The sequence below is a fragment of the Monomorium pharaonis genome, chromosome 7, assembly GCF_013373865.1.
Source record: "Monomorium pharaonis isolate MP-MQ-018 chromosome 7, ASM1337386v2, whole genome shotgun sequence".
NCBI lineage: Eukaryota > Metazoa > Arthropoda > Insecta > Hymenoptera > Formicidae > Monomorium > Monomorium pharaonis.
The window spans coordinates 13,377,436-13,405,097 of record NC_050473.1 but is presented as its reverse complement, the minus strand read 5'-3'; the positions used below and the strand labels follow the sequence as shown (position 1 = coordinate 13,405,097).

The 27,662-nt window shown below is 36.6% G+C and overlaps 1 protein-coding gene across 8 annotated transcripts in view; it reads left to right on the top strand.

The window, feature by feature from the left end:
- The window catches only part of LOC105837125 (obscurin), a 38,932-nt gene that overhangs the window by 3,633 nt on the left and 7,637 nt on the right, over nt 1-27,662 (top strand). Inside the window, exons 1-26 of one of the 8 annotated variants that reach the window (XM_012681632.3) lie at nt 890-6,563; nt 6,937-7,046; nt 8,264-8,422; nt 10,016-10,138; nt 10,336-10,506; nt 11,612-11,681; nt 12,020-12,115; nt 14,244-14,336; nt 15,793-15,957; nt 16,145-16,282; nt 16,369-16,885; nt 17,210-17,467; nt 17,628-17,663; nt 18,505-18,750; nt 18,824-18,965; nt 19,069-19,466; nt 19,610-20,514; nt 20,652-21,231; nt 22,077-22,226; nt 22,763-22,867; nt 23,315-24,115; nt 25,216-25,618; nt 25,847-26,030; nt 26,107-26,407; nt 26,538-27,116; nt 27,205-27,629. In XM_012681632.3, coding sequence (XP_012537086.1) covers nt 1,947-6,563; nt 6,937-7,046; nt 8,264-8,422; nt 10,016-10,138; nt 10,336-10,506; nt 11,612-11,681; nt 12,020-12,115; nt 14,244-14,336; nt 15,793-15,957; nt 16,145-16,282; nt 16,369-16,885; nt 17,210-17,467; nt 17,628-17,663; nt 18,505-18,750; nt 18,824-18,965; nt 19,069-19,466; nt 19,610-20,514; nt 20,652-21,231; nt 22,077-22,226; nt 22,763-22,867; nt 23,315-24,115; nt 25,216-25,618; nt 25,847-26,030; nt 26,107-26,407; nt 26,538-27,116; nt 27,205-27,629 — 11,772 coding nt within the window. In that variant the 5' untranslated portion in view covers nt 890-1,946. Of the gene's footprint in view, nt 1-889; nt 6,564-6,936; nt 7,047-8,263; nt 8,423-10,015; nt 10,139-10,335; nt 10,507-11,599; nt 11,682-12,019; nt 12,116-14,243; nt 14,337-15,792; nt 15,958-16,144; nt 16,283-16,368; nt 16,886-17,209; nt 17,468-17,627; nt 17,664-18,504; nt 18,751-18,823; nt 18,966-19,068; nt 19,467-19,609; nt 20,515-20,651; nt 21,232-22,076; nt 22,227-22,762; nt 22,868-23,314; nt 24,116-25,215; nt 25,619-25,846; nt 26,031-26,106; nt 26,408-26,537; nt 27,117-27,204; nt 27,630-27,662 lie in introns of those variants that run through there. The other 7 variants (XM_012681631.3, XM_036289375.1, XM_012681633.3 and 4 more) reach the window with 7 other exon arrangements.

Below are 27,662 nucleotides of genomic sequence, written 5' to 3'. Positions count from 1 at the left end.
TTTAAACCAACATTGTGTCAAGAATTTTACAATTTGTTACTGAGGCACGCGCCCGTTGGAGATATTTTAAACTGAACTGGATGCGCCATTATTATTCAGAAAATAACTAATTATTGATACACAACATTAAGTTTACAAAGGCATAGAAAGTCTAAAATTATGTCATAAAAAATAATCAATGGGACGTACATATATTATAAGTATATTATTAATGTTAATGTAATTTTGATAAATATATCCGGTTTAAATTATCATGCAAATTGAGAAGGGTTGGTTGTAAAATCTATGACTTTCGTAACGCGAAAAAAATGTCCACGTGCGAACTCTTGAGCGTTCAAAAACTAATGTGGACTATGCACGACTTTACGGAGATCCGGGTCCGTGTACTCCGTTCTAAAGATGTATTGGAGAAGTGTAAGAAGGGTAGGCTATTTCTGGTCGTGGGAGCTGAGAGAGAGAAACTCGCCGTGCAAACGACTCTTAGCCACTTCGTACGCGGAGAGTAGTCTCGCTTTCGCCGCGTATCGCCGATATACACCTTTCGGGAGGACCGAATCTCGCAAAAAGCTGAACGATGTAACCGGTGTAGTGAGAGAGTGAGACATTTTGCTCGTGATCGGTATGAATGAAGATCTAAGCGGGCTACGGAATTAACAAAAATTGTACAGAAATAATAAAGCACACACAGTGCGTCGATTGCACTGGAACGAGATCCGAATGACATCAAATACATATAATAAACAAGATAAGAAACAAAATAATTTTTTTATTTTTGAAAAGAACTTTTACGTTCCAAAATAAATTGTTGTCAATGCGTTGAGAAAATTTTTGTGCAAATATTTGACAAGTGATTAATTTTTTACAAAAATTTGTGTTTTCTATTATTTTTAAGGAACTATTATTAAATTATCTAAGTAAATACACATGCGGATTAATTGAAAAATCAAGACTGTGGTTCGTAATGTTCAATGACAGATAGAAATAATTTTTTTTAATATCTGTAAATATGAAAGCTAAATTGTGTGTGTGTAAAATCTTTTAATACAATGTCAGTCTACAGGTGACGCGTGTAGAGGTATTAAGCAATCGAAAATAAAATGTCAAATGGTTAAATGCCCGTTCTGAGAAGACAGAACATAAATAATGTTGAGCAGATGTAAGCTCAAACAGCAAGACAAATTTCTTTTCATAACAGAAATATGAAATGGTAATCAACTTTTTAAATCAATTATAAAGACTTATTTGAAGGAATACTAACAAGTGATACGCGGTGATTTAAATTAAATGTTATGTTTAAAAAGAGGAAAAATTGTGAGCACAAGAAATTTTATTTAGTATCAAGATGTGTAGGTTAACCAAAAGAAATTAAAGTGAAATTCAACGGACGATATCGCGGCGGAGGCGAGACGGCGATGTGTGCGAATGATCGAAGGCGCAAACTTGAGATTACCATCGTGTGGATGCCAAATTTCGAGCTAATGTCCATTTATTCGTGTCGCCGGTAAAACGGTTTCGTTGATAGTGCGGGCGTAAACAACGCAATTAGACATTAATTCCTGAAGAAGAAAGTGATAAACTGATCTTTGTTCGATTAAAACACAAGCTTTCGTTAGCGAGCTTTAATTATTTATACAATTCGCAAGCTCGCGAATTCAGATAAATTTGGATCACTACTCGAAATCCTCGCAGCAATTAGATACGATTAATTTTTTTATAATTATATTCTAAAATAAAAGAATTAATAATCTTGAATCATCATAGAAGAGCACAATTAAAAGAATAATTTCGCAGAATCATATTTTTTAACATATTCAACACAGTCAGAAATAATCCATTATCTATTTCTATAATCTGTTTTAAAAGCTGCAATAACGTTTACAATCGTAAAAAAATCACGAAGTGTAATGACCTCATCGATTATCAAATAATTATTTTGGAAGGAAACAATGTCCTTCTGTAGGATCACAGGTAAAAGTCGGGGTCTTCCTAGGCCAAACTACTTTCCGCTTCTACCACCTATAAGTCCAGCGGACGCAAAGCGATTTTGTCGCATCACTGGCAAATCGTATGGCTTGCCGACCCATCATTACATTCCGGTATTATTGGGCGCGCACGCACATGATAAGTCGAAATGCAAGATCACGACGAACGCGTCAGGCCTTGGGCCACATCATTATACCGCTGGTTTAATCGTCGGCGAGAAAAAGAGACATGTGATGCTCAAGGATTATCGCTACGTCTTTCCGATCCTGGAGGGCGAGGGCGAGCAGCAGCGTGCTCTGCGAGAACTTTTGAATGCGAAGCAGACTCCGATCGAAGAGGCGGAAAAGTTTGTGTACACAGTTGAAGAACGAAGATGCAGTCTTGTGTTTCCAGCAAAATTGGAAGCCGCTGTCAGAGATGGAGATGTCAAGGACGTAATGCTTTCGAGGGATTGCGATACCGTTTTGTTAAGGCTGAAACAAGGCAAGAATGTGTCCGTGGATTTTAAGAACCTAGAAGATTTCGAAAATCTTTATGATGGTATGGGACCGCGAGAGGAGGTGTTGAGAGAACGGGAAAAATTAGAGGCCGAGACTAGAAAAAGAAAGAGAAAGAAGCAAACTGTATTAAATTACGCAAAAAAGTTCTTCGAAGAGAAGGAGAGAGCAGCTGACGAGGAAGAGCATCAACGTACCAAGCAACTTAAACTAAAAAGTATCAGAGAAGAAATCAAAGAGGAAGCAGCGGAAAATTGGAAGCACGTGAATGCGGAGCAAGCGAAAATGTTATCTTCCGATATCGTAAACATGTCAAACATTCTGAAGGATGCATCAAAGCCAGTATCCAACATATTAGACTGGAATTCACTGCAGAATAATGCAAAAAAATCAGTCGGCGTACCGGTGATTGAGAAAATACCGACACCCATAATGGCTGAACCACAAATCATAGATCATGAATCAATGTTATACGCCAGTCCTATATTTGAGTCTGTGGGTGGTTTAGAAGCGATAGCGATTGCAAAGCCGTTGACACCTTTAATTGCAAAACCGGAAATTACGTTACAGAGAGCAATTCAAAGTATCTCGCAAAAAAATCTCGAAGAGAGTGCAAATGTGACGGAGAAGCTCTTGCAAGCTGGAGAACAAGCGTTAGAATGTCTGCCTAAGATAGAGGAAATTCCCGAATTAGTACGAAATCTGCCTGCTGGTAAGAAAAATACGATGCATAATGTTAAAGGTTTGAAACTAGACATTAAATCGGCAGAGAAATTTGTTGCTGGTCAAACGGTACACACACCTTCAGGCACTATTTTTGTACCCGGACAAACCTTGCAGACGCCTCAAGGTCTCACTTTTGTACCCGGATTAACTCTTAACACACCTGATGGTCCCATGTTAGTTCCCGGACAGATTGTTACCGTGAACGAGTCGAATGGAGTGAAGACACCAGTATTTATTGCCGGACAGACTTTAACAACGGAGCGAGGTGAATATTTCGTGCAAGGCCAGACATTTCATACAAGTGAGGGGAGTAAATTTGTTGAGGGTCAGACCGTTCTGACGGAGGAGGGACCAAAATTTGTAGCGGGTCAAGTAGTAACAGATGGTACTTTCATTACGGGTCAAACCGTGGCTACTTCGGACGGAATACGTTTTATGGCAGGTCAAACTGTTACGGATTACCGCGGCAAGCCGGTCTTTGTGCCGGGACAGAATGTCCAGATTAACGACAGATACGAATTTGTACCAGGTCAGTGCATTGAATCACCGAACGGCAAAACTAAATTTGTTCCTGGACAGACACTGTTAACGACTGAAGGTCCACAGTTTGTTCCGGGCCAATACGTGACCACGAAGTCGAGCGAGATGCATTTTGTTCCTGGCATTGCTAAAGAAACGGATGATATTTCGACATTTGTGCCGGGAATGACACTGGACACTCCAAAAGGCCAGAAATTTATCGAGGGCCAAGTGGTAAAGACTCCAGAAGGTATAGTGTTTTGTCCAGGGCAAACTATCATTACTGAAAAGGGCTTCGAATTTATTGCAGCAAGCAAGTTCGACGAAGTAATCTTTCAAAACGCCGGTCCTGTCGGTATACCTGTGAATTCAAAGACTGCAAGTGCAGTATCTCTTCAGCAACGTGAGATCTTCGGTCACATGGTGCAAACAGAGAAAGGTATCGAATTTTTCCCAGAGAATGCGAGAAATTTGCCGGAAGGCAGAAGAATCGTTCCCGGGCAATTGGTCACCGGCGACAAGGATGGACCGCGTTTCGTACCAGGTGTCATGACCGAGGATGGCTTTCTGCCGGGTCAGATAGTTATGACGGAGAAAGGGGAGGAATTTGTACCGGGTCAAGTAATTGATACTAGCAGCGGACCGAAATTTGTGCCCGGCCAGATAGTGGAGACCCGGACCGGACCTAAGTTTGTACCTGGTCAAACGATAGATACATCGGACGGACCACGTTTCGTGCCGGGTCAAATCGTTGATACTAAGGTAGGGCCGACGTTTATTCCTGGTCAAGTAATCTACACCGAAGAAGAAGGATCCAGATTTGTGCCAGGACAAGTAGTGGACACGCCTGATGGACCTAGATTTGTACCAGGTCGTGTGGTGGAAGCCGGCGAAATGGGTGTGACATTTGTACCGGGACAAATTGTACAGACAGAAGAGGGGCCTTGTTTCGTCGCTCCTGATCTAATTGATACGCCTGAAGGCGAGCTGGAATTTTCTGTGCAGGGTTTCGAGGTTACTCCTGAGGAGCTGCGATTGCTGCGACCGCAGCATTTGCATTACAATCCGCGTTTTCGTCATCGCGGTGAAACCAGCATAGACGCTAAGATGTTACATGAATTATCAGAGGCGGGATTATCTGTTGGGCGGAAAGTAACGACAAATCTACCGACAGTAGATGTAAACGTCGATCCGAAAGCAGTGGCCTTAGAGCATGCTCTTGCAGTGGCAACGACAAAGTTAAATCTTCAAGGTAATACGGCAGTAAAACTGGCGCAAGTCATGTCAACGATTGCGCAATTAGCGAAAAACATTGTCTTGCAACAACAACAACAGCAACAAAATTTAAATACTGAAAATGCAATAGCGTTAACAAATGGTAATCGATCACTCGTTATTGAAACTGAAGAAATAAGAACAAATAATGATAATAACATCGAGTCATTTCAGAGTATAATAAAGTCAGCGATCGCAGCAGCTGCCCTGATGATATTGGATGATCAGCAAGCAATATTGGATAACAGCAACTCTCAAGACTTCATCTATTCTTCCATCAGTGAATCTTTTAATATCCTATTGCGGCAGAACGGTGGAGATGTCGATCAATCAGTGGACGAAATTCTAAAAATTCTCTTGATTCCGCAAAATCGTAGTTCTCTTTGCCAAAGTGTATTATTAGAATTGTTAGACACCAAGAACAGTAAAATAGATATACTCAAATCGACCGTGAGTTCAAGCCAACCGTTACGAAGAGATGCCGTACTCGACAAATTATCGATGGTTCTTGAGGAAGAACACGGTACTGACTTGATTGGACCTGCCTTCAGAACAGTGTCTAAAAACGATCCCGAATTAGTGTCCCTTGTTTTGGAAAACGTATCACGGCATGTGGCAAACGTAGCGACTGAAAAAGAAGCTGCGGAAACGGTTCACAAAGCAATTGTCCAAGCGGTTCGAGAATCGAGTGAGATTCGAGTAAAGGAATTATTGAACACCGAAGGACAGGATATTCGCGAGATGTTACTTCAAGCAGTGGGGTTGGCACGAGCTTTAGGGATGTCTGACACGGCGAACAGTTTGTTATCAGTGATCAGCGACGAAAAGTCTACTCGGGCCCTGGCGAACGATCGAGTGACCATGGATGTACTGAAAAGGCTGGCAATTATGAGGAAACTAGCGGAGGAACGGCCACCTTTCATGAACGCTCTCGGACAGCTATGCAGTGATCCTGAATTGGCTAGAACAGATCCGCGATTACGAACGCTCGTGAGAGAGAGCGCCGCGCTAATGATAGTACCAGAGGAGACTCCGTTGATCTCCTCAGCTGATGTTCCAACCGCGTTGCTGTGCGCTGATAACAGCCTGGCAATGGAAGAGTTCCTACTGAGAAGAAGCCACAAGCGATCGGCCATCTTCATGATTTTGAAACAGGGTATGCAGGCGGTGGTGCCTAGAGAGGCCTCCAGATCGGTGTTAACCGGAGAAGTCGCTTACACCGTTCTCGACGAAGATGGTATACATTATTTTGAACCGTTACACGTGTTTTCGGCGCTCAGATTGAATCGTCCAGCCGCTCATCGATTCTCCATGTACTGTTGCCCGGTAGCAAAGGAGACAGACATTGATAACGAAATAATGTCTACCACCTTTACCGGCACGACTTCGATTGCGAGCAGTTTGGATAGCTCTGCCAATGGTAGTTTTAATAAACAAGAAAGTAATGGTACTGCATCACTATCAAAATCCGAACAGTCGATTGCTTTGCATTCGATCAGTAGAGAAAACACACCGAGTTTGAAGAGGGTGAATGGTGCTCGGCAATGGAATAGCTTCGAACGGGTAAAGTATTGAGAAGATAAAGACAAAGCTGTAATTGCGTAATAAATATTTATTAATAATTATATATTTTTTATTAAAGTCGATAGAAATTCAAATAAATTTGATGAAATATATTTAGCTACGAAAATGATTTACGTTAAATTTAATTTTACGATATAATATTTGAGATTATTTCTTGCTGATTCTCTCAGAAATGATTTCAAAATCTGTCTCTATTTTTCAATCAGAACAGTCAATATTAAAATAATTCAATTGTGTTGTACAGTTTATGAAATGAAAAAACTTATTATGTCTACCTGTATTTCAAAATAAATTCGAAAAACTTCTGATACAGTTTTTCGCTTTTATTTATGCCGTCGTATTTTTGTTACAGGGATCTTCGGAAAATTATATTGTCGTGAAGGACTACGTAGCGGACACCGATGGATTCACCGTGAACATTGGCGACATCGTCGAGGCCATCGAGCACGATGGTTCAGCAAAGTAAGCAATTTTTAGTTCAAGGATATAATTTTAAAAAGAGAAAAAAAAAAGGTAGCGGTTCTCAATGTATTGTCATCTCGCTGCCTTTCGTATCGTGCGCGTACACGTGGGTGGCAACCGTTTCGGTGGTGGATAAAATTCGCCGCACGATCTAAAGATAGTCCACACGACTCATCGTTTACACGCGCGCCTCACGCAGCGCATGTCGACATGCCCGCGATAACGATTGTCCAGGTTGTTTATCACCGATACCCGAGATCTCGGCGTACACGCGGAAGCGATAGTCAAGAGATCGGATCGGACGAGCAGGACATTTATGGCCAGCAGGTGCATCTCGCCTATTAATGCTGACGCTGCTCTCCTCGCGAGAACGAATAATATCGGATCTTGAAAGCGGTTACTATTCGTGCGTAACCACGTGCGACCGCAATTGCATACTTTTACGTTCATCATCGAACGTGGTGGCTTCTTTACGTGATATACTCAAAAAAAACTTCACAAAAACTTCAGTCAAGTTAATTCGGATATTGAACCGCGAGACGAGGATCATTGCCCCGCGAGTATAAGACACGCTTGGGCTTCTGCTTGCACACCCGCCTGCGGTGTGCTATTTTTACACTACACGGTGGTTTTATTGGCGTTCGGCATATCCCGTCTGACATATTACGTGAAATCTGTAAATACTTTGACAGACGGAAAATTCGCGTAAAATTTACAGTCGCAGATCTCGCGGTAGCGATTTTGGTTATGCAAGAAAATTAGGGTTCGTGCCCTCGCCTGTACAACGCGTGAATAATCCTCGAAGTGTTGAAGACAAAAGTATTGCGGAAATGCTCCTAAAATGCATGGAACTTGAAGTAATATAATACTGCGGAAGAACTAAATGCTACGCTTAGACGTCGTAAACGTTAGCACAGCACATGGCTTTTAACTACATCCGCAAAATTAACAAGGTGGAACGGCATGTTGCGAAATATAATCCGCAAATGGCATCCTTATCCTACCGCAATGCTTGCGAAACATCCGTTTAATTGCTTTGCACGTTAAAGACTCACCTTTAAAATTCACTTTGCACTTTAACTTAATTCTGCAAAAACATATGTATAATAAACATAGGACTTAACAAATATATAACATTAAGAGAAATAAATTTTTTATAAATTTCTCATCGCAAAAGTGAACGAGACGCCTACAGCGGATGTTTCGCGTTGTTGTAGGAAAGCAAAGATGGATCCCGATCTGGAGATAGAAGTCGGTGACATCTTGGACAATTCAGCCGCCAAACATAAACTTTCGATTCGGCCACGTCGAAATCACACAGATCCGCGTGTTCGAAGAAGTCCGAGTAATATCGACTCAGATTCGAGTCTTGAAAGGTACAAAGTCAAAATCGAGACAATAATATCAATTTATATTTCACTTTGAAAAAATCGTCTAATAATGAAACATAATTACAACGTTCTGCATCCGCTAATTTTATCGTCGAAAGCGTAAATTAGTTCTTCGACATGCGATATTTCACCGTGCTCTTGTAACAAAGTCCGTCCGACTTAAAATAGAATAATGAAGGCTGTGACATTAAATTTTGACTCATCGGCAACATATTATCATCGTCTTCTTGTGCTGTAAGACAACGTTTGTCGTCATCATTAAACCATTCAACTTCCTTTAGTCTTATATGATGTAAACGATGATAATTAAAAAAAAAAAAAGTATAAATTTCAAAAAGTTACCACAGATTAATTTTAACAAGTTAATGATGGCGAACGATTTAATCTCAAGAAATTTAATCCCAGGATCTCAACTATAAATTAATATATTAAAATATATGCTGTATCAATTGTAATTAATATCTCTAAACAAACGTGGCAAAAATTGTTATAATCATAGATAAAAGTACAAAATAATAAATTACTGTACATACAATTAAAAATTCAAGTTATTATTAAACTAAATAACATCTGTTCATGACAAGTAATTCGATAAATCTTTTTGCTGTTGCATTGTTAGCGCGTTTAACGGAATAGTAATCGAATTCCTGCAGCACGTGCGTGTTTTGTGACCGTTTAAATACGGCAGACGATGCAAAAGCGGTCCGTTATCATTGAGAGCAAATTTGGACTTGCATGGTTCCAAAATAAATTCAACACTGTTGAATTATGACGACGCTAATGAAGATTAAGCATTTATAAACGTCCTGGGCAATAATATCTAGTGCGATCGTATCTCTTCACGTGATTGGCAATAGGCCAGTGTCAGTAAAACCAATAGTGCACAACTTATTGTCAAACGGAACCTTCAAATGTTGAAAAGACCGTATTAATGAAATATCGTGGATGTTTCATAAAATCTCAACATATTTATGATTTAAGAAAACTATATTGTGTTAGATTAATTCAATGTGCAGTTTTATTACTATTAAAGCAATATTCGAATTTGTGAAACTTAAATAATGTACTTATTACAGATATGAGAATGACTATAAGATAAAACTTCTATGTAACAATTCGAACGTTCGCCAGCAGATTTTGCGTTCTGTGAATGGACGATGACTTCGATGACGAGATGGCACGATGCCTTAGTCATTCTGCATAAATATAACTGCACGACTCCCACGCTTTTCAATGTCTATCTATATCATCCCTTTCGATAACATCCGATTCGATTTAGTTTAGTCTATTAGATGAAACTAATTGCTTTGAAATTAGCGGCAAAAGTATCGAAAATAAATTTATTTAAATATTTGGATATTTTCAAGAACTTTTTAATAAGTGTTTAAATGACAAAAGTGCATCAATTGGATTATCAAAAGTTATTAAAACATTTAAAAAAAAAAAATGTTTTTATTAAATACGTAATACTTTTAAAATGTAGAATGTCTGCTATCTTTAAAAAAGAATGTAAATATTCGATGATCGATATTTCTTTTTACAATGCGCAAATGTCTAATAGGATTTGTTACTTTATAGGATATACGTTCGTACATCCGACGGAAAACAAGGATGGTTACCTTCATCCATTTTAATGCAAACGGCGCTTAGTGAAGAGACTTCATTAATTAATCGGCCAGAAGATTCTCATTATCGACGAGAGTATGTATTTAACTCGTTAAGTTTTTAAATGTATTATATTCTTATAAATTTATTATTTATATTTCTCCAAGCCTTTTTAATTGTACTTTAACTAATCTTAAAGAAATTACGATGCTTTTACTCTTTACAAATATAGCTTATACTATGATTAGTATAATTACCAAATAAAAATGTTTTAACATTTGTTTTGCTTATAGGGCTGTCGTGAAAGAGTTAATCGAAACGGAGGAAGAATTCGGCAAAGATATTCAGCTCGTCGTCGAACGGTATCTAAAACCTCTCGACAACTCTGGCGTTCCACGAGCTGTACGAGACAATAAAGAAATTATCTTCACTAATTTGAAGCAAATAGCTGATTTTCATAACACGTATGTATTTACGACAATGTACACTGATAGAAAAACGCAAAAATGCATTACAACATTATCAGACAAGCGTTCAAGGACATTTATTATACCTGACACAACTTTTGTTTTCTTTAATGAATTTTTATTTAATTTATTGATAAAATAAAATGTATTAGGTACACGCTTATTTCACAAGTAATTATAAATTTTATCAAATAGTATTTATAAATCATGTTTTTTCATAGATTTAGTATATTTAGAGAGATTATATAGGATTACACATTATTATTTATTTTAATATTTTATTACGTTAAGTAAATAAATATATTTCATTACGTTATTCACAATAGCAAATACATCGAAGAAACACATGCACACTCAAATAATCTTTTAATTTAACATACATAATTATTGGCTATTAATTATCAAAAATTGTTACACGATTCTGTATTATACACAGTCACATTATATACGCATACAATTTTCCATACATTATTCGTTCATTTATAGCGGAATACGATAAAGCGTAAGTTCAGCGTTAAAGCGTATTTTGTGTGGTAGTGTGCTTCTTCGTATATGTGAACGTGCCCTAAAAATTAATCTGTTATTTATCTATCTATATTATCGCTTTTTAAGAATTTGATTATAATGCCCTATTTAACGTTAGAGGTAATTTGACATGTAACAAATCAAATGTCAATTACTATAAAACTGCTTGAAGTAAATAGACATTTCTAATCTCGTCGCAAAAGAAAATTATCATGTTACCTACACGACATTTATGTACGACATTCGTAGAATTTTATTTTATACTGATTACATTACTAACTTGAAGAATGTTAATCAGCGTTTATCAATGTTGATCTTGTTGTTTTAATCTGAGGTTAAATTAGATTTCTAATTACTTTGGGTGAGACCCGTAAAATTCATTTCCACCCTCTGTACATTAGTAAATAATACTTATAACCAAAATATGTTACATTTTGGACTACCTTGCACTTGTACCGTTTCCAAGTGAAGTGTGTCGCATTCTGAAGATGATACAGCCTTCCATTCCGTAGCATGTTAGGCGTGGTGTGACTTTGGCATGATAATTAATTCCGGCCTTACTTAGATCGTTCGGCAGGGTGTTGATCGAGGGTGTCAAGTACTATGCGGATCAACCACGTATGCTTGGCAGAACTTTCTTGAGACTGGTAAGCGCATATACACATTCCTAGTAATTCTTATTAATAAAAGTATAATTAATTATTGTCGTTAAAATAATTAAGTTATCATTTACACTAGATAAAATAATTCCATTTCTATGTATAATTATTTTCTAATTGTATTTATTCTCTATAAAAGAGTATAAGATGAAATAATGTGAAATATATCTTTGATATGTGAAAACTATACTTACAAAAATATAAAGTGTAAAAAAAATATAATAGTAATTTTTATGAGCAAATTGTTGAAAAATAAATGTAAATTATATGGTATTACAATATTTGAATCGAATTGTTGACTACAACAATGTACTATTTTGTTCTAGGAGAGAGACTTTGACAAGCACGTGGCGTATTGCAGAGACGAGCCTGCTGCTCAAGAATTTCTACAAACAAATGATGTAGTACGCGAATATTTTGAGGCAAGTTTTATAATTGCAGTAATTTTAGATTAATTTGCAAATAAGACTGTTGTCATTCTTAATTAAGAATTAATTACTAAGTTTGAATTAGCGAGATAAAAATCCGAGATTCAGTTTCAAAATTAAATTAGATTAATACAATGCAATGAAATGAGAATTTAAATATGCGAATCGTAACAAATCACCTAATAATAAATATCAAAATATGTAATAGGAAACTAATATTTTGCTTTCCTAAAAATATTTAAAAATATATTTGCGTCTAAATGCAAGATCAAATATTAAAATAGTAAAATAAAAATTAAAAAATAGTTGTAAATTGAATACCAAAGTATGTATCACGTCATATTATATATATATATATATATATATATATATATATATATATATATATATAATGTATATGTCTTAAAAAATATATCCTGGGAATTGTCTATTTTATATATTAATAATATTTTTTAAAGCATGCAATAAGCACATAATTACTCTAAAACTTTAAAATAAATAACTTTTTATTTATAATTTCAATGCCGTCACCCACGTAACTTTCATTGGAATTCTATGTTCGATTGCTACAGCAGTATGGATTGAAGAAAATGATGTAATTATATAACATGCGGGGGATATATGCGGGCGTGTGTCCAGCCCTCAAAATAGCTGAGTTTATTCTTAACGGACGGAACATCTTTCGCTTCTCTTACCTACAACTGATAGTATCGAGATGCGTACTATTTGAAAAAATGAGTTTTTATTAAGATAGAACAGACATTATCGTATAACACGACATATTACACTGCATATATTATACTGCAATATTATTTAAAAAAACTTTTCCATTAAAAGGATTTTGTTAGCAATACGTACATATTTATTTCAAGATCTGTCTTTATAATTTGCAGATTTTCTGATATGGAAATTAGAGCTAAAAAATTTATTCGTTCACAATAAGACTCAAATTCTTCTCTAAGAAATTATATTCATGAAGGAACTTTTCCTATTTAAGAATCTTTCATCTATGAATTCTTATATGCCCTTTATGCGTCTGTATGTTAGAGGGTAAATAAGGAGAAAAATACTACTTGACTATTGTATACGAAAAGGGTGAAGGGAACGGAATTAAGTGTATCGATGATCCACAAAATCATGTTGTTTTTGCGCGTGGTCAGTCGCACACGAAATCGTCCGGTGTCTAAGTATAGCCGTTGCCGTATTGGTCTTTCGAGTGTGCTGCGACGGCAGTTGTGAGCGCCTGAAGATTTCTCCTCAGTACCGCGGACCACTGACCACCACATCGTCCGTGTGTGAGAATCTCCCCGCGATTCACAGAATCTGAGCAGGAGCCGGACTCCTGTGCGGAGTCCATCTGCGAGCAGCCACGCGACAACCTTCGCGACGACTATATCTCGACTAAAGCGATCTCAAGGTGGTCCCTTCTTTGGTTTAAGGTGCGTGTCCGATAGTAGCACGCAGTTCTGCGTTTTTCGTTCTCTAAACGTCGTTCTACAGCGTTTGGAAATGCGCGATGCGCTCACGGTACGTCAGTCGCACGTCGTCGTCATCCCAAAGTGCGAACGTGGTGACCACGCGCTCTGCGGGGGTGACACATACTCGCGTTTGTATGCAAAATCCAGTCACATATCCAAAAATATATGTGTTCATGCCAGATCTTCCCGGTGTCGAATTACGGTGTCGACAAATTCATTCGTTGCGGCGCGAGAACCACTTCAAAAGAAATAATCTTAATCTTGTTTAGCCCGAGAAAAAAAATGTGCTGTGCTTTATCTTAATCTCTAAGTGCTCTAATTGCGAATTACTCTTCTTGAGATAGATAGATACGGAAATATCGGCATTAGTGTAGTGTGTGAGAGAATTTCAAGTTTGACATAAAATTTATCATATAAAAAAGATTGTAAGTTGAAGAATAAAACTTCAGTTCAAGATCACATAGATCCAGATAAAAACAGTGAAAGAACTCTTAAGAATTTCAGTAAAAGAAAATTAAGAATTTACAAAAATAATTTTAATTTTATATGTAAAATGTTTTGTAGAAATTTGTTGTAAACGTTTGTAAACCATATGACAAAACAGAGAATTCCCATTATTTGTGGCATTGCTTTGTTTTTTGCAGGAGTTAAGCCAGACTCTGGGTGACGACAAGAGTATATCAGAACATTTAAAACTTCCGATACAACGCATAAACGACTATCAGCTCCTGTTAAAGGTATGTAAAATAACGTTTGCATTTTATTGCAAGATTTTAATTTAATAAGAATCTGTTTCATAAAAAGATATCTATATGAGCATACGCTTACGATAACAAAAACATATCATTAACTTGCGCACAAGTTTGTGACGATAACATCTTCAAAAAGATTATTTTCAAAAGTGAGACAAGAATATTTAGTACATTCGACGCTTTTCTTTAGCTGATGAAATTATTATAGTGAGAGATAATACCAGACTGAATACACAAATATACAGCACGACCTATATTTCCACTCGAATTTTATTGCGCCAGACGGAAATAGCGCGGCGCTAAAACGTTTTCCACTTTGCCTTGAAATTGTGTCTCCTCGACATAATTACTACAGCCATTTATTTAAAATATATACCGATTACATGAGACTTCTGAGTGTGTGTGGATCGATCCGATCATTTAAAATCATACATAGAAATTCGATAGTTTCCATTAACATTTGTGTATTTCTTAATAATTAATATGTATTTAATTTTATTATTAATTTAATAGATATTCTTATTTGTACTTAATTTTTATAATAGATAATAAGAGTAATAGAGAAGTTTTAGATCTAATAAATTGTATGTCAAGACTTTTAAGATGTTTAGACAGTGTTTGTCGTAATATTCGTCTAAGCCAAGTAGATTAATTTTATATGTAAGTGGGCTAGTTGCCCAAGAAGATAAACACCAAGACAGCAACTTTTACATTAAAGCATAAGCAAGAACTATCTGCAGGTAATAGTTCTTGGCCTATACATTGTTTGTTGATAGCATTACTACAGATCGCCGTCGCTCTAATGTATGTTTAAAAATAAGCGTAGTAAACATTAGCTAGAAGTCTGAAATAATACTGTATTTAATTACAACTTGTTGACACATTAACATATTTGCTAAATTTAGAATAAGTGAAAATAAACGATTTTCTACATTAAGAAATCTCTTCTGTTCTCACGATGAAAATTTGTTTATATTTTGATATAAAATATCTTCATGTTTAGATTTTACTGAAAATATGTGTATGTTTTTTTATTTGTTAAAGATTATATCTTTCGATAAATTTGAGGTCTCTATATAAAAACGATACTATAGAACTTTCCGCATTTGTACGAATGTGTGGGCGTTGTACAGATTTAGCGAGCTAAAAGCGCACGTCCGTCTACATAGTAAATTACCCATCGTCACGATTTAGTTCTATGGAAAAACTCTGTGCGAACACGAGACAGGTGCAAGCGTGGAAAATTGCGACGATAATAATCTTATTGAAGTATACGATACAAAGTTAAATCGGTCCAAGGGTGACAGTCGCGACGTCGCGCAAAACTCGTGCAATCGTAGGCGGACCGAGGCAAATCTTATTTCAATTAATTTCACAAAATCATCAATTTGCAGTACAAAAAGAAATTAAAGAGTACATTATTTGCATCTATTGTTTGTAGGAGCTGGTGAAGTATTCGACCCGATTAGGCGAAAACTGCGACGACTTACAAAAGGCTCTAGAGTTGATGCTAGGAATTCCTCATAGGGCGACCGACAATAAATTCATAAGTAATATCGAAGGATACAAAGGAAACATTCACAAACTTGGTAGATTACTCACACATGTAAGTTTATACATATTAAGAAAAAATAAATTAAAAGATGTGAAAGAATTAAAAATAATCAAGAGATATTAAATTGGTTCTTAAGAATTTAATATTGGGTTATTTTTCATTCGAATAGAATTTTATTTCAATTGTAAACTATTAAATCCATGATTTTTTAAAAAAAAATTACATTACATATTTTCAGGAATGGTACACGGTTATAGATAAAGAAGGAAAAAGCAAAGAAAGATACTTGTTCCTGTTTAAAGCACGAATTCTTATTTGCAAAGTCAGGCGGATTTCGGAGGATAGATCAGTTTTCATCTTAAAAGATATTATTCGAGTAAGTGAGGATTGATAAGACGACGTTATGACATTTGCGATTAAAGTGTATAAAATAATACGATAAATTCTATTATTTTGTTTTAGTTACCAGAAGTAGAAGTGAAGGATCATCCCGACGATATACGATCCTTTGAACTACATAACCCGGCTGTATCCAATTATCCCATCACTTTAGTAGCTCACAAAGATCCCGTGAAAGCTTACTGGCTCAGAGAAATCCGTCAGTACGCTAGTGATTTGGTTGCTCTCGCCGAGCATGCAGCGGATGATCTTCAAGTAACTGAAGAAGTACCAGAAGGCAAAGAAGAACTCAAGAGCGACGAGAAGCCGGTACCGCTAAAAATCGAACCACCACAAGCGAATCCAGAATTATCTAAACCTAAAGCTCAGAGTAATCCGAAAGAAGAAGCTAAGGCAAATCCGAGTTCACCGAAAGCAGATACGACCAAGGATTCTACGAAAGTTGCAGAGAAGAGAAAGGACTCCGTGGGCACAACCGACATATCGGAAGTAAAGAAGACCAAGATCGAGGAAGCGCAAACAGACATGTCCCGGAGATATTCTGCGAGTCGATATAGCGCCTCTTCAAAAATTGTGGAAGGTAAGAGTTTATTGAAATCGTAAGATGCTCGTATCACTGTAGAAAATATTTATCGTAACTCGGTGTCGCATGCGGAAATTTGTTAAAGCTAGCGATATAAATCGATGTTGCACCGAATATATGTCGTAGTTGCAATGCTTGCTACATCACGTTTAATTGTTAAAAATTCAAAAATGTTGAGAATAATTTATAAAAGATTTTCTCTTCGAATTGTCTCTTTCGGCGGAATGCCGGTAACTATCGTTTCGCTCGAATATGGAATTCGAATGGATGTGATATATATATCAAGTAGTAAGGTAGTTTCCAACTATAATATCTCTGTAGAATATTCGTCGATATCGAGCAATCGTAATGGCGTGTCCTCGTATATGGAATCGGCGGCATCCGCCATCGAGACGAGAATGTCTTCTTCGTCGCAAGGGATGGGTCGGATGTCAGAAACCACGACTTCTTACGAGACTGCGATCGCTGGTGGTACGGCCGTGGACTCGAGCGTTGAAAGCAGAACTACTCAACTTCCTCTTGACACCGATGCTGGTAAACCGGTGTTTATCAAGACGATAGAGGGATGCAATGTAGAACGTAAGTATACGACGTCAAATTGCTTTTCAAATTACAATTATGTTATTGTTAATTGATAACCTGGGGCATACAAATGTAGCATTACATAATCGCCAGGAATAATACGTACATTTCTCTCTTCGATTATCACAAGACATAAGATACATTTTTACTGTTTTAGCGATGCGACCAAAAAAGGCATTGATACACGCTATAGGTAAAGTGACACGTACTTAGTTAATCAGCGTTTACTATTCTCTTCTTTCATGTACCTTTTCGTGTTCTTCTTATAGTCAATAGAGCAAACTGCTTTTAGACATTACATTGCTGATTTAAACATGCTTCGTCGCTAAACTATAGATGTTCGCTATACACAATATCTACACATTTACATTTCACAACACTGACACGTTACTCTGACATTCATCTTTACACTCACAGACTTTGCCCTGATATATTACACTATATTGCTTCTTCAGTGTCTCATAGGTAGTACAATGATATTGAGGCACTTGTTTAAAAATATATAATAAGACACTTGTTAAAAATATATAATATACTATATTATATATTATAGAGAATATAAATATATTATATATTATATTCTCAACAAAGTTCTCTTATAACAAATAAATTCTTTATCAGTTATCAAATATAATGATAATAGCTTTTGATATGCGTTTTATATTTTAAGATTTTTCTGATGCACATTCATATTTTCATAAACCACGCTGTCAAAAGCAATGTTATGTGTTAATCACACTCGATGTATGTACATGCACATGTAGATGTCAAATCATACTGAATGTATTTAATAATTATGTTATATTAAATCCATTTTGAAATTATTTTTATATTCCTGCTTATTTTGTTGCTAAAAGAAATCATGTTAAAGTACATAATGTACGATGTTAAAGTACATAATGTACTATTTGTTGTGAATATTTTAGATACAGGACAATCGTATTGGAATTGACGGACTCGCTTCTCACCATTCTCATTCCCTTTGGAATTACGATGCATTGTTGCTTTACGCTAATTCAAGTTGTCTTTTATAGCCGGAGAAGTTGCCACATTCGAATGCACGATGTTAACCAGCGACTCGACTACTAGGTTGCAATGGCTGAAGGACAACAAACCGATGGAAGACAAGTTGGCTGATCGGGTTAGCACTACATTAACCGATAACATATGCAAGCTTGAGATTCAGAACGTTCACGAGTCAGATTCCGGCATATACATTGCACGTGCTCTAAATGCAAACGGTGAAGCGACGTGTACCGCTCAATTAGTGGTACAAAAATGTAAGTTATAATGTTGCGACGTTACAATTAGAGACAAATAATACCATATTTTTATTAATGTAAAATATCATAGTGAGTCCGGAAGAGAAGAAGGCAAGGGCAGAAGCGAACGCTCCTATATTTTTGGTGCGCCTGAAGGATACCGAGCTGCTCGAAAATACCTATCTACGTTTCATGATTAAAGTCAAAGGAGATCCTAATCCGGAAATAAAATTGTAAGTTTTAAACTTCCTCTAATTAAAAAATGCTTTATTATCATCTCTTGCAAATGTCTGTTGTCTGAGAAAAAGTGATATATTAATGTATTCTTTTCCTTAGCTTTAAGAACAGCACTTTGATCGACGCGAAGCACGAACGCGTGAAAATTATTCGAGACAACGCTGAGAAAGGATTTTACGAATTGGTGATCGCTGACGTTCAGAAGCAAGATGCTGGAAAATATTCGTGCACCGCTATGAATCGTTATGGCGAAGCTACGTGTGAGGCGATGGTAACAGTGACAGATGAAAAGCCACTATTCCAGGGACTTCCTGAAGGTCTTCTTGAGCTTGGAACTGAACCACGATTTATTTGGAGTCGTGATGGACAGCCGTTCGATCCTGAGGAAAGATTTAAGGTTCTCTTCAAGGATAACGAGGACACCCTGGCACTAGTGTTTCAACATGTAAAGCCCGAAGATGCTGGTCTTTACACGTGTGTGGCGCAGACTAGCACAGGTAAAGATTATATATATTATTTTAAAAAATTAAAAAGACAAATATAATAGAAATATTAATTTAATGTTATGCAATATTTTACTGTCGTGTCTCGACAAATATTATATTAATATGTTAATTCATAAAACTTTTTGATTACGTAGGTAACATTAGTTGTAGCGCCGAGCTAACAGTGCAGGGCGCCGTGAATCAGTTGTTGAAGGATCCGGAAAAGCCGAAACTTCAAACGGAATCAAAGCAATCTGAGGTGAGCGCCGGTGGTTCCGCGATGTTAGATTTGCAAGTGAAGGGTTATCCCAAGCCGGATATCAAATGGACCAAGGACGGTCAAGAGATCATAGCCGGTGGCAGAATTAAGTACCTCTGGGAAGATGAAGAATCTTTGTCATTGGTGATTAAGCAGGTTACCGCTAAAGACGCTGGCGTTTATACTATCAAGGCGAAGAATGAACTTGGAGAGGACAGTACGCAGATCGAGCTAATTGTGAAATCTGCACCAAAAATCACGAAAAAGCAATCTGATATGATGATTCTCATCGAAGATACGGGCACGATGACTGTTCAAGTGGAAGCCACTCCGGCGCCAGAAGTGAGTTGGTACAAGGATGGTCAGCTGATCGAAGAAAGCGATCGTATCAAGATCATCAAGGAAGGCAGTGACACATATAAGCTTGTGATTAAAAACGCCAAGTTGACTGACGCCGGTTCGTATTCGATTGTCGCGCGAAACGAGATCAATCAAACGACCGAGATCTGGAAGGTCGGTATCAGATGCCCGCCGAAAATCAAGAAGGGACTAGGCGAGCCACGAGTAATCAACGAAGGCGATACACTGAATCTCTTGATCGAGGTGGAATCTGACGGGGAACCGACAATTAATTGGTACAAGGATGGGCAACTTTTGACCACGAGCGATCGCGTCAAGATGACGAAAAACGGAAATAATTATATACTGACAGTTAGCGGTGCAAAGGTGGAAGATGCGGCGACTTACAAGGCCGAAGTGGTGAACAAGCATGGAACGATTTCGGACGAGACGAGAGTCAGGGTATATAATCTGATTTAAAGTACAAAAATAATCTGTTATATTCTATTTGACTAAAGTTTATTTAGAGTTATTAAAGTTTTTTTGTAGTTATTTCCTTATTATTATGTTATTCTAATATTCCCACGATATTATCGCAGGTACGCGGTATTCCGAGGTTCAAAACAAAACTGTGCGACATCAGTGCGAACGAGGGAGAGTTGAATATCGAATTCGAGGTCGAGGTGGAGGGTTTCCCAAAACCAAGTGTGCATTGGTTTTTGGGCGATGTTGAAATTACAGAGAAACGTACAGAATACACTCGCGTAGAGGAAGGTGACAATTACAAGCTTATTATAAAGGAGGTGAAGACCGAGCTGAAGGGCTGTTATACCTGCAAAGTGAAAAACGAATATGGCGAGAACTCGAGCAGTTCCAACTTGACAGTGAATACTCGGCCAAAGCTTTTGAAGAAATTGGCGGATCAGAGGTTGAAAGAAGGTGACACGCTGACGTTGACATTCGAAGTGTCTGGCACGCCAGATCCGGAAGTCACATGGTACAAAGATGGCGAGGAAGTGACAGCGGATGCCAGGATCAAGATTACCAGGGACAGTCAGCGTAAAGAGAGCTACGATTTAACAGTGACATTACTGAAGGGCAGTGACGGTGGCTTGTACGAGGTGCGGGCAGAAAATGAGCTCGGTTACGTCACCAGCAAAAGCAAAGTCATCGTGTTGAGTAAGTTCTGCACTTCTTCATTTTCTTTCTTAACTTTCGAACTCGAATTTATTTGACGTGAATTGAAGTTTGACTATAAAATTATCGTATCACGGATTATCAAATTTAATATAACATGCAATAATAAAATGATGTTAGCGTGACATATAATAAGAAAATAATTGTACTTCAAAAATAATTAATTTGAGTTTTTTGAAAAATTGTATTACAGTTTGTGGAATAGTAATATCTTTTTGGAGTGAGAGATCAGATTTAATATACAAGTATCGAGTTCTAGAGTTAAATAAGTTAGGATATCATTTTCACAGAATTGACAAAAAAAACCTTAAACAAAGCTTTACATCATGATATTTGGTCAGCAATAAACAACATACGTTTTTAATTTTTAAAAATCGCAGCGGTAAAAGTCGTCATGTTTCGACAACGTACAGTAAGTACTAAATGTATAACCGTACAATTCTCCCTTTTCACTTTTTTCCAATGCGACATCTTGAAAATTTTTTAGACGGCCTTTAATGACGAGGTTCAATCGACAGATTTTTTAATAGTTTCTGAAATTGTCTAAAAAATCTGTGTGTAGAAAGAATTCTCCTAATTTCCTTAAACAAAAGGGAGGAGCAGCATTTTCGACGCGTCATAATATTGACGTTGACGCAAAATGTGTTCTCTGTTTCTTTTACTAGATATATCATCATACTAGATGAATCATACAATTCATTTTGTGTTGCGCCGAAATTCTTTTAATATTTTTTTTCCAATTTTTGACTCTCTAAGTGTCATAACATGTTGACATATCGCGTTTTGAACACGTCACGATAAAGACTCGAAAGAATGTACTTCCGTAGCTGAGACGGAAGATGAGAAGGTCGAAAAGATAGTACTTCCGAAAGAAAAAACCGAAAAGGTGAAGATGGAAGAAACGCAAGCGAAAAAGTTGGTGGAGGAACAATTGTCGCAGGAAGAGACTTTGCGCGCTGAAGAATCGGAATCAGAAGGTAATCATGCGCGCTAATTTGACTAGCTAAATTAGAATACATAAGAGTGAGAAAAGCAGAGTTTTGATTTTGCTATATTTGAAACGCAACGATGCAACGACGCTTTGACTATTATAAGAATATTCGCGATATCGCACGCTTTGATGCGAATTTTATTACACCCTAAGAGAAACACTTTTAGAACTGAAACATCTAGATAATTAGTACAGAATATTGCATGCTAGAGTCGAAAGTTTTTTGCAATATCTAAAATATTATTTAAATTTTGGTTTGATTTTTCTTTTTTACACACATTTTTATTAACTGGATATCTCAGGATTAATAATTAAAAACAGATAGTGTCATTTTGTTACCAATCGTTTTTTAAATGTTTGTTTAAAAACTTAATGTTTTTAAAAAATTAGCTAAATTCGTGTAATTTGCATTATGTAATTTATCACGCACGAATACGCACGCACGCTACATAACTTAGCAATATCGAGATGGTATCTGATTAAGAGTCATTTGGCGGTAGAAACAATATTTGATAAATTTAGGTCGCGTCAAACTGGAGAAACAAAACATCCAAGTAATTCAAGGGGACAATGAAACAATCACGATTTCTGTGGCCTCTACGACATCACACGAAGCTATACTTACAGGTAATCTTACATATACAACGCATTATCATACAATTGGGCATTCAATCAGCATAAAAGTTTTAAAGACATCTTTTAGAATTATGTAAAGTTTTTTAAACGTTTATACTGTTTGAAAATCCCACAACTAACAATCATATAAACAAAAGGGAAACATGAAACCGTAATGCGTCTTCTAAAAATTAAATGTGTTCAGACTTAAAGATCGTTTTGCATCAAAATTTTCATTATTGTCTACTTTTAACGTAGTCGAACATACTTCTATCTGACTCACAATGACATACATCGCGTAATTTAAGCAATAAGTGCGATTTATGGAAATAGCTTTATGAAAGCAACTCTCTAGTAACAATAAGAAGAGAACATTTCTAAAAATACGGAAGATATACGAAACGCACAATTCTACGCGGAATGCTGATAGTCAAAGATATTAGATCAAGACATTCGTAGGTCCCGGCGAAAGTCATACGATCAGCAAGATGACGGCAACCAAGGTTGAATGTCGAGAATTCGGTGTTGATTCAGGACCCCACGTTGAGGAAGTTGCTTCTTACGCTTACACCGTGCAAGAAGAGAAACCTCAGAAAGGCGTGCTGATTGAGGAATTTTCAGAAACTGAGGAGAAGAAGTCAAATTTAGGTATCAATCGAGGCGTCACAATTGTATCCGTTTCTGATGATGAATCGACTTTGAAGGCATTATCACGAGACGTTAGTACGGAGGACATACAGTTAGCTGATCAACTCCCGGAAGATCAGAAAACGACGAACGATATTCTCGATGAGCTCTCCTCCAATAAGACGCCAGAAAAAGAGAAAATCTTGGAAGACATAAAGTTTCATAGAATCGCCAAGATTACAGAGACCATTGCTGAGGAGCGATCTTTAGAAGAACCATTATCGGCGACATTATCAAATCAAACTTTGAAACGAGAAAGTTTGGAGATGAAGACAATAAACTTGCCCAGTCAAACCTCTACGATTAACGATATAGATCCCGTGAAAAACATTGCGGAGAAAACTCTTGATCAACCAAACTCAGCTATCAAATTATCGAAAGAAACCGCGCAGTTTGAAGAGACAGAAGCTCCAGCGTTATTAAGCGAAACATTATCGAGACAAAGTTCTCAGCAGGCACAGCTGAATGATGATGAGGAAATTGATGACGATATGAAGGATCTTTTAGCTCGTATTAAACGGCAACGTAGTGTATTAGATGAAATTCTCGATAAAGAATCAGGCAGAGAATCAGGTATGACCGCGAGATTCCATCAGAACTTAACTCAAATTTCTAGCACTATACATCGAAACATATTGTTATATCATTTTTAATTGTAGTTGACAAATCTTGCTAATTCTCTCATTTTTCTATTTCTTTTGCATGTAATGATCTCACTAGTATTTCATTCGTATAACATTTGCATGCTTGCGTGGAAATATAAAATATCTATTGAGAGTTTATTGATGGAAATTTGCATATGTACTTGCAATTCTTAAAGATTCTATCTGCTCTTTCTTTCTTGATAATTATAATATATTTATATATCTTATTTTAAAAATAAAAAGAATAATAATTATTCTTTTATATAATAATAGTATAACATTATTATTTACATAAAAAATGTGTTATTTATATTTCCATACGTAATATTGACTATCTATATCCTTTAAATTTCAATTTCGATAGCACTCTTTCAACAACTTAAAAGAAATACTGAGGTAAGTTTGTGGCTTTTATTCTAAAATAAGATAGTCAATTTTATAATCTTCACTGCGGTTTTCTGAGCACCTATTTAACATGAGCTTCTAGGTAAGTATTAAGAACGCAGATAATATTAAATTTAATAAATATAATAAAACACAGCTAATGAAGAAACAGATGTATCAGCAAATCGTATTTAGACTTCTATATCTGTATAGATTGTTTTTAACAAAAGAACATATTATTATTTTTGTTTGGATATATATGTATATATCTATAAATCTTCAAATAGATAATTCTTTATTGATAATAATATTCTCAGAATTTTAAATAATTTGCTTTAAAATATAAAATTAAAATTAATTAAATATTAAAAAATTGAAATTGTTTCATATAAAAAAGATACAATCTGACAAAATAAATTAAATTTGATCATATAATTACTAAATTTAAATGTATTATGATAGTGTTCTCTCAAAAAAGAATTTTATTGCATAAGAATGTTCTTTGATCGATCATATTCTGAAACATTCTATTCTTACCATTAATTTTTACTACTGATAAAAAAAGTGTTTGTTTAAACAAGACTTCCATAAAAATAAATTTTTTAAATATATAATTGCTTATTATTTGCATTTCATTCCTCGCAGCTCCGCCTCACGTCGTGAGCACAGATCTCACCGATAGAACAATCTTCGAGACACAGAATACAAAGTTTGAAGTGACGGCTACTGGTTTGCCAAGACCAGACGCAAAGTGGCACAAAGATGGTAAAGCTCTTCGACCCGGGGAACGAGTGAGAATCACAACTTCAGGAGAATCGTATGAAATGGATCTCAGCAAGGCGACCCTTGAAGACGAGGGTCTCTATACGTGTGTCCTAACAAATAAATTGGGCGAAGAAATTGTGGAAGGTTACCTAACCGTTGGAACCGTAGATGAACTTCGAAAACCGAGATTTACCGAACCTCTCAACGACGTCGATGTCGCTTTCGAGGCTAATGGCGAATTTAAAGCTGTCTTCACGGCCGATCCGGTTCCGGATATTACATGGTATATATTGACAGTATATGTTTTAGATTCCAAAAGATTTTTTATAAAAATAGAATTTTATTTGAATAAAAAGATATATAAAATACAGCAAGAATTAACAGAAATAGGTATAACAAGTCTTTTTCTCATTGTTTCAGTCTTCTGTACGTTAAAAAAAATATATATGCATAAATAAACTACATTATTTAAACAAAAAAATGTTATCGTGTATGTAAAAATATTTTTCAGGTATTGCAAGGGTCATGAAATTCCACCTGATGATTCTAGAATTAAGTGGACCATTACTAATGGTCCGGCAGCGGATAAATTAACAGAAAGTAAAGTTACATTGAAAGTACCGAAGTGCACTAAAGAAGATACGGGAGAATATACTTTAAAATTAAAAAATAAATGGGGTGAAGATGAGAGTAGCGTAAGTAATACAGTAATAAAATAATAATATTGCAAAATATGAAAAACTGTTTAATAAGTAATATATGCACTTTTAGGCATTCTTAAATCTTCTATTAAAACCGGAAATTGACAGCTTTAGAGATCATTCCGAATCAGTTGACGAGCGAGTTGAATGGCAAGCTATTATTAAAGGAAATCCGAAACCTGAAATTAAATGGATGAAGGACGGCACGGAATTGCAAAAAGACGAACGATATGATATGGAAGAAGATAAGAGAAATTGCAAATATAAACTTATTATTAAAAAGCTAAACCTAGAAGATAAAGGCATCTATACAGTTGTGGCAAAGAATTATTTGGGTGAAGCAAGTGCTCAAGCTGCTCTCACACCTCACAGTAAGTAAATTAAATTCTTGCTAGGACATAACATACGCGAGCAATGTGAAAAGCGAAAAAACGTTTTTTAGAAGTTTCCATTTTAATGAATTAAAAAAATCTCTAAAAAGCACATTTGCATTCTCCGTAGCTGAAGCTCCAGTTTTCCTGAAGGATCTATCGAAAACGCAATGTAGCGATCGCGAGGACGTCGAATTGAAGATTCGTACGACCGGCATTCCGAGGCCGAGCGTACAATGGTTGAAGAACGGCGAGGTCATTGAAGAAAACGAAAGATACCAAGTGACGACTCACACGGATGGCATAGTGGACAGTAGTCTTTCCATCAAAACCTTCTCTGCGAAAGATGTTGGCACAATAACGTGTAAAGCGAGCAACGTCGCTGGAAGCGTGGAAACTAGCTGCGATCTATCTATGACGTTGACCGAGCCTTCGTTCGGTAAAGCGTTACCAAGATCGGCGGAGGTCGACGAGGGCGAGCCTCTGGAGCTGAAAGCTAAAGTGAATGGCAGTCCAATACCCAATATTGCCTGGTTTAAAGATGGCGAGAAGATTACACCGGATGATCATGTAAAGATCAGTACTCTACCAGACGGTACCACAAAGCTAACGATTGACATGGTAAAGCCCACGGATTGCGGCGCTTATAAGCTTGTAGTTACGAACTCTAGTGGTGAGAATTCTTCACTCTGTGCCGTCGCTGTTACGCGTAAGTAAATTTTATTTTTTTAAGATATATTTGCCATATGATCATATACATATATATAAATATAAAAGACAATTTGTGATTGTTACAGCCGAACGAAGGAGACCGTCGTTCACAAAGCCACTTGAAAATACAAAGGCTGTGGTTGGGCAACCATTAAAACTAGAAGCTCAAGTTTTGGCGTTCCCGAATCCACAAGTGCAGTGGTTCAAAGATGGAATACCATTGAGACATACAAAAGAAATGTACTTTATGAACGAGCCAAATGGTCTTATCGGATTGAAGATGGATTACGTGCGCCCGGAAGACGCAGGGACCTATTCAGTAACTGTATCTAATGCGCTCGGTGAGATTACGGGTACAGCTAAGGTAGAAGTGGAAGAAAGAGAGAAGAGACCAGAATTTGTTGCAAGTCTTCAACCGCAAACTGTTGTCGAGGGTTTTCCTGTGAAAATGGAAGTAAAAACTATAGGAAAACCAACACCTGAACTCAAATGGTTGCGAAATGGTGAAGAAGTCAGTACAATAATATTGTGCTAACAGAATTTT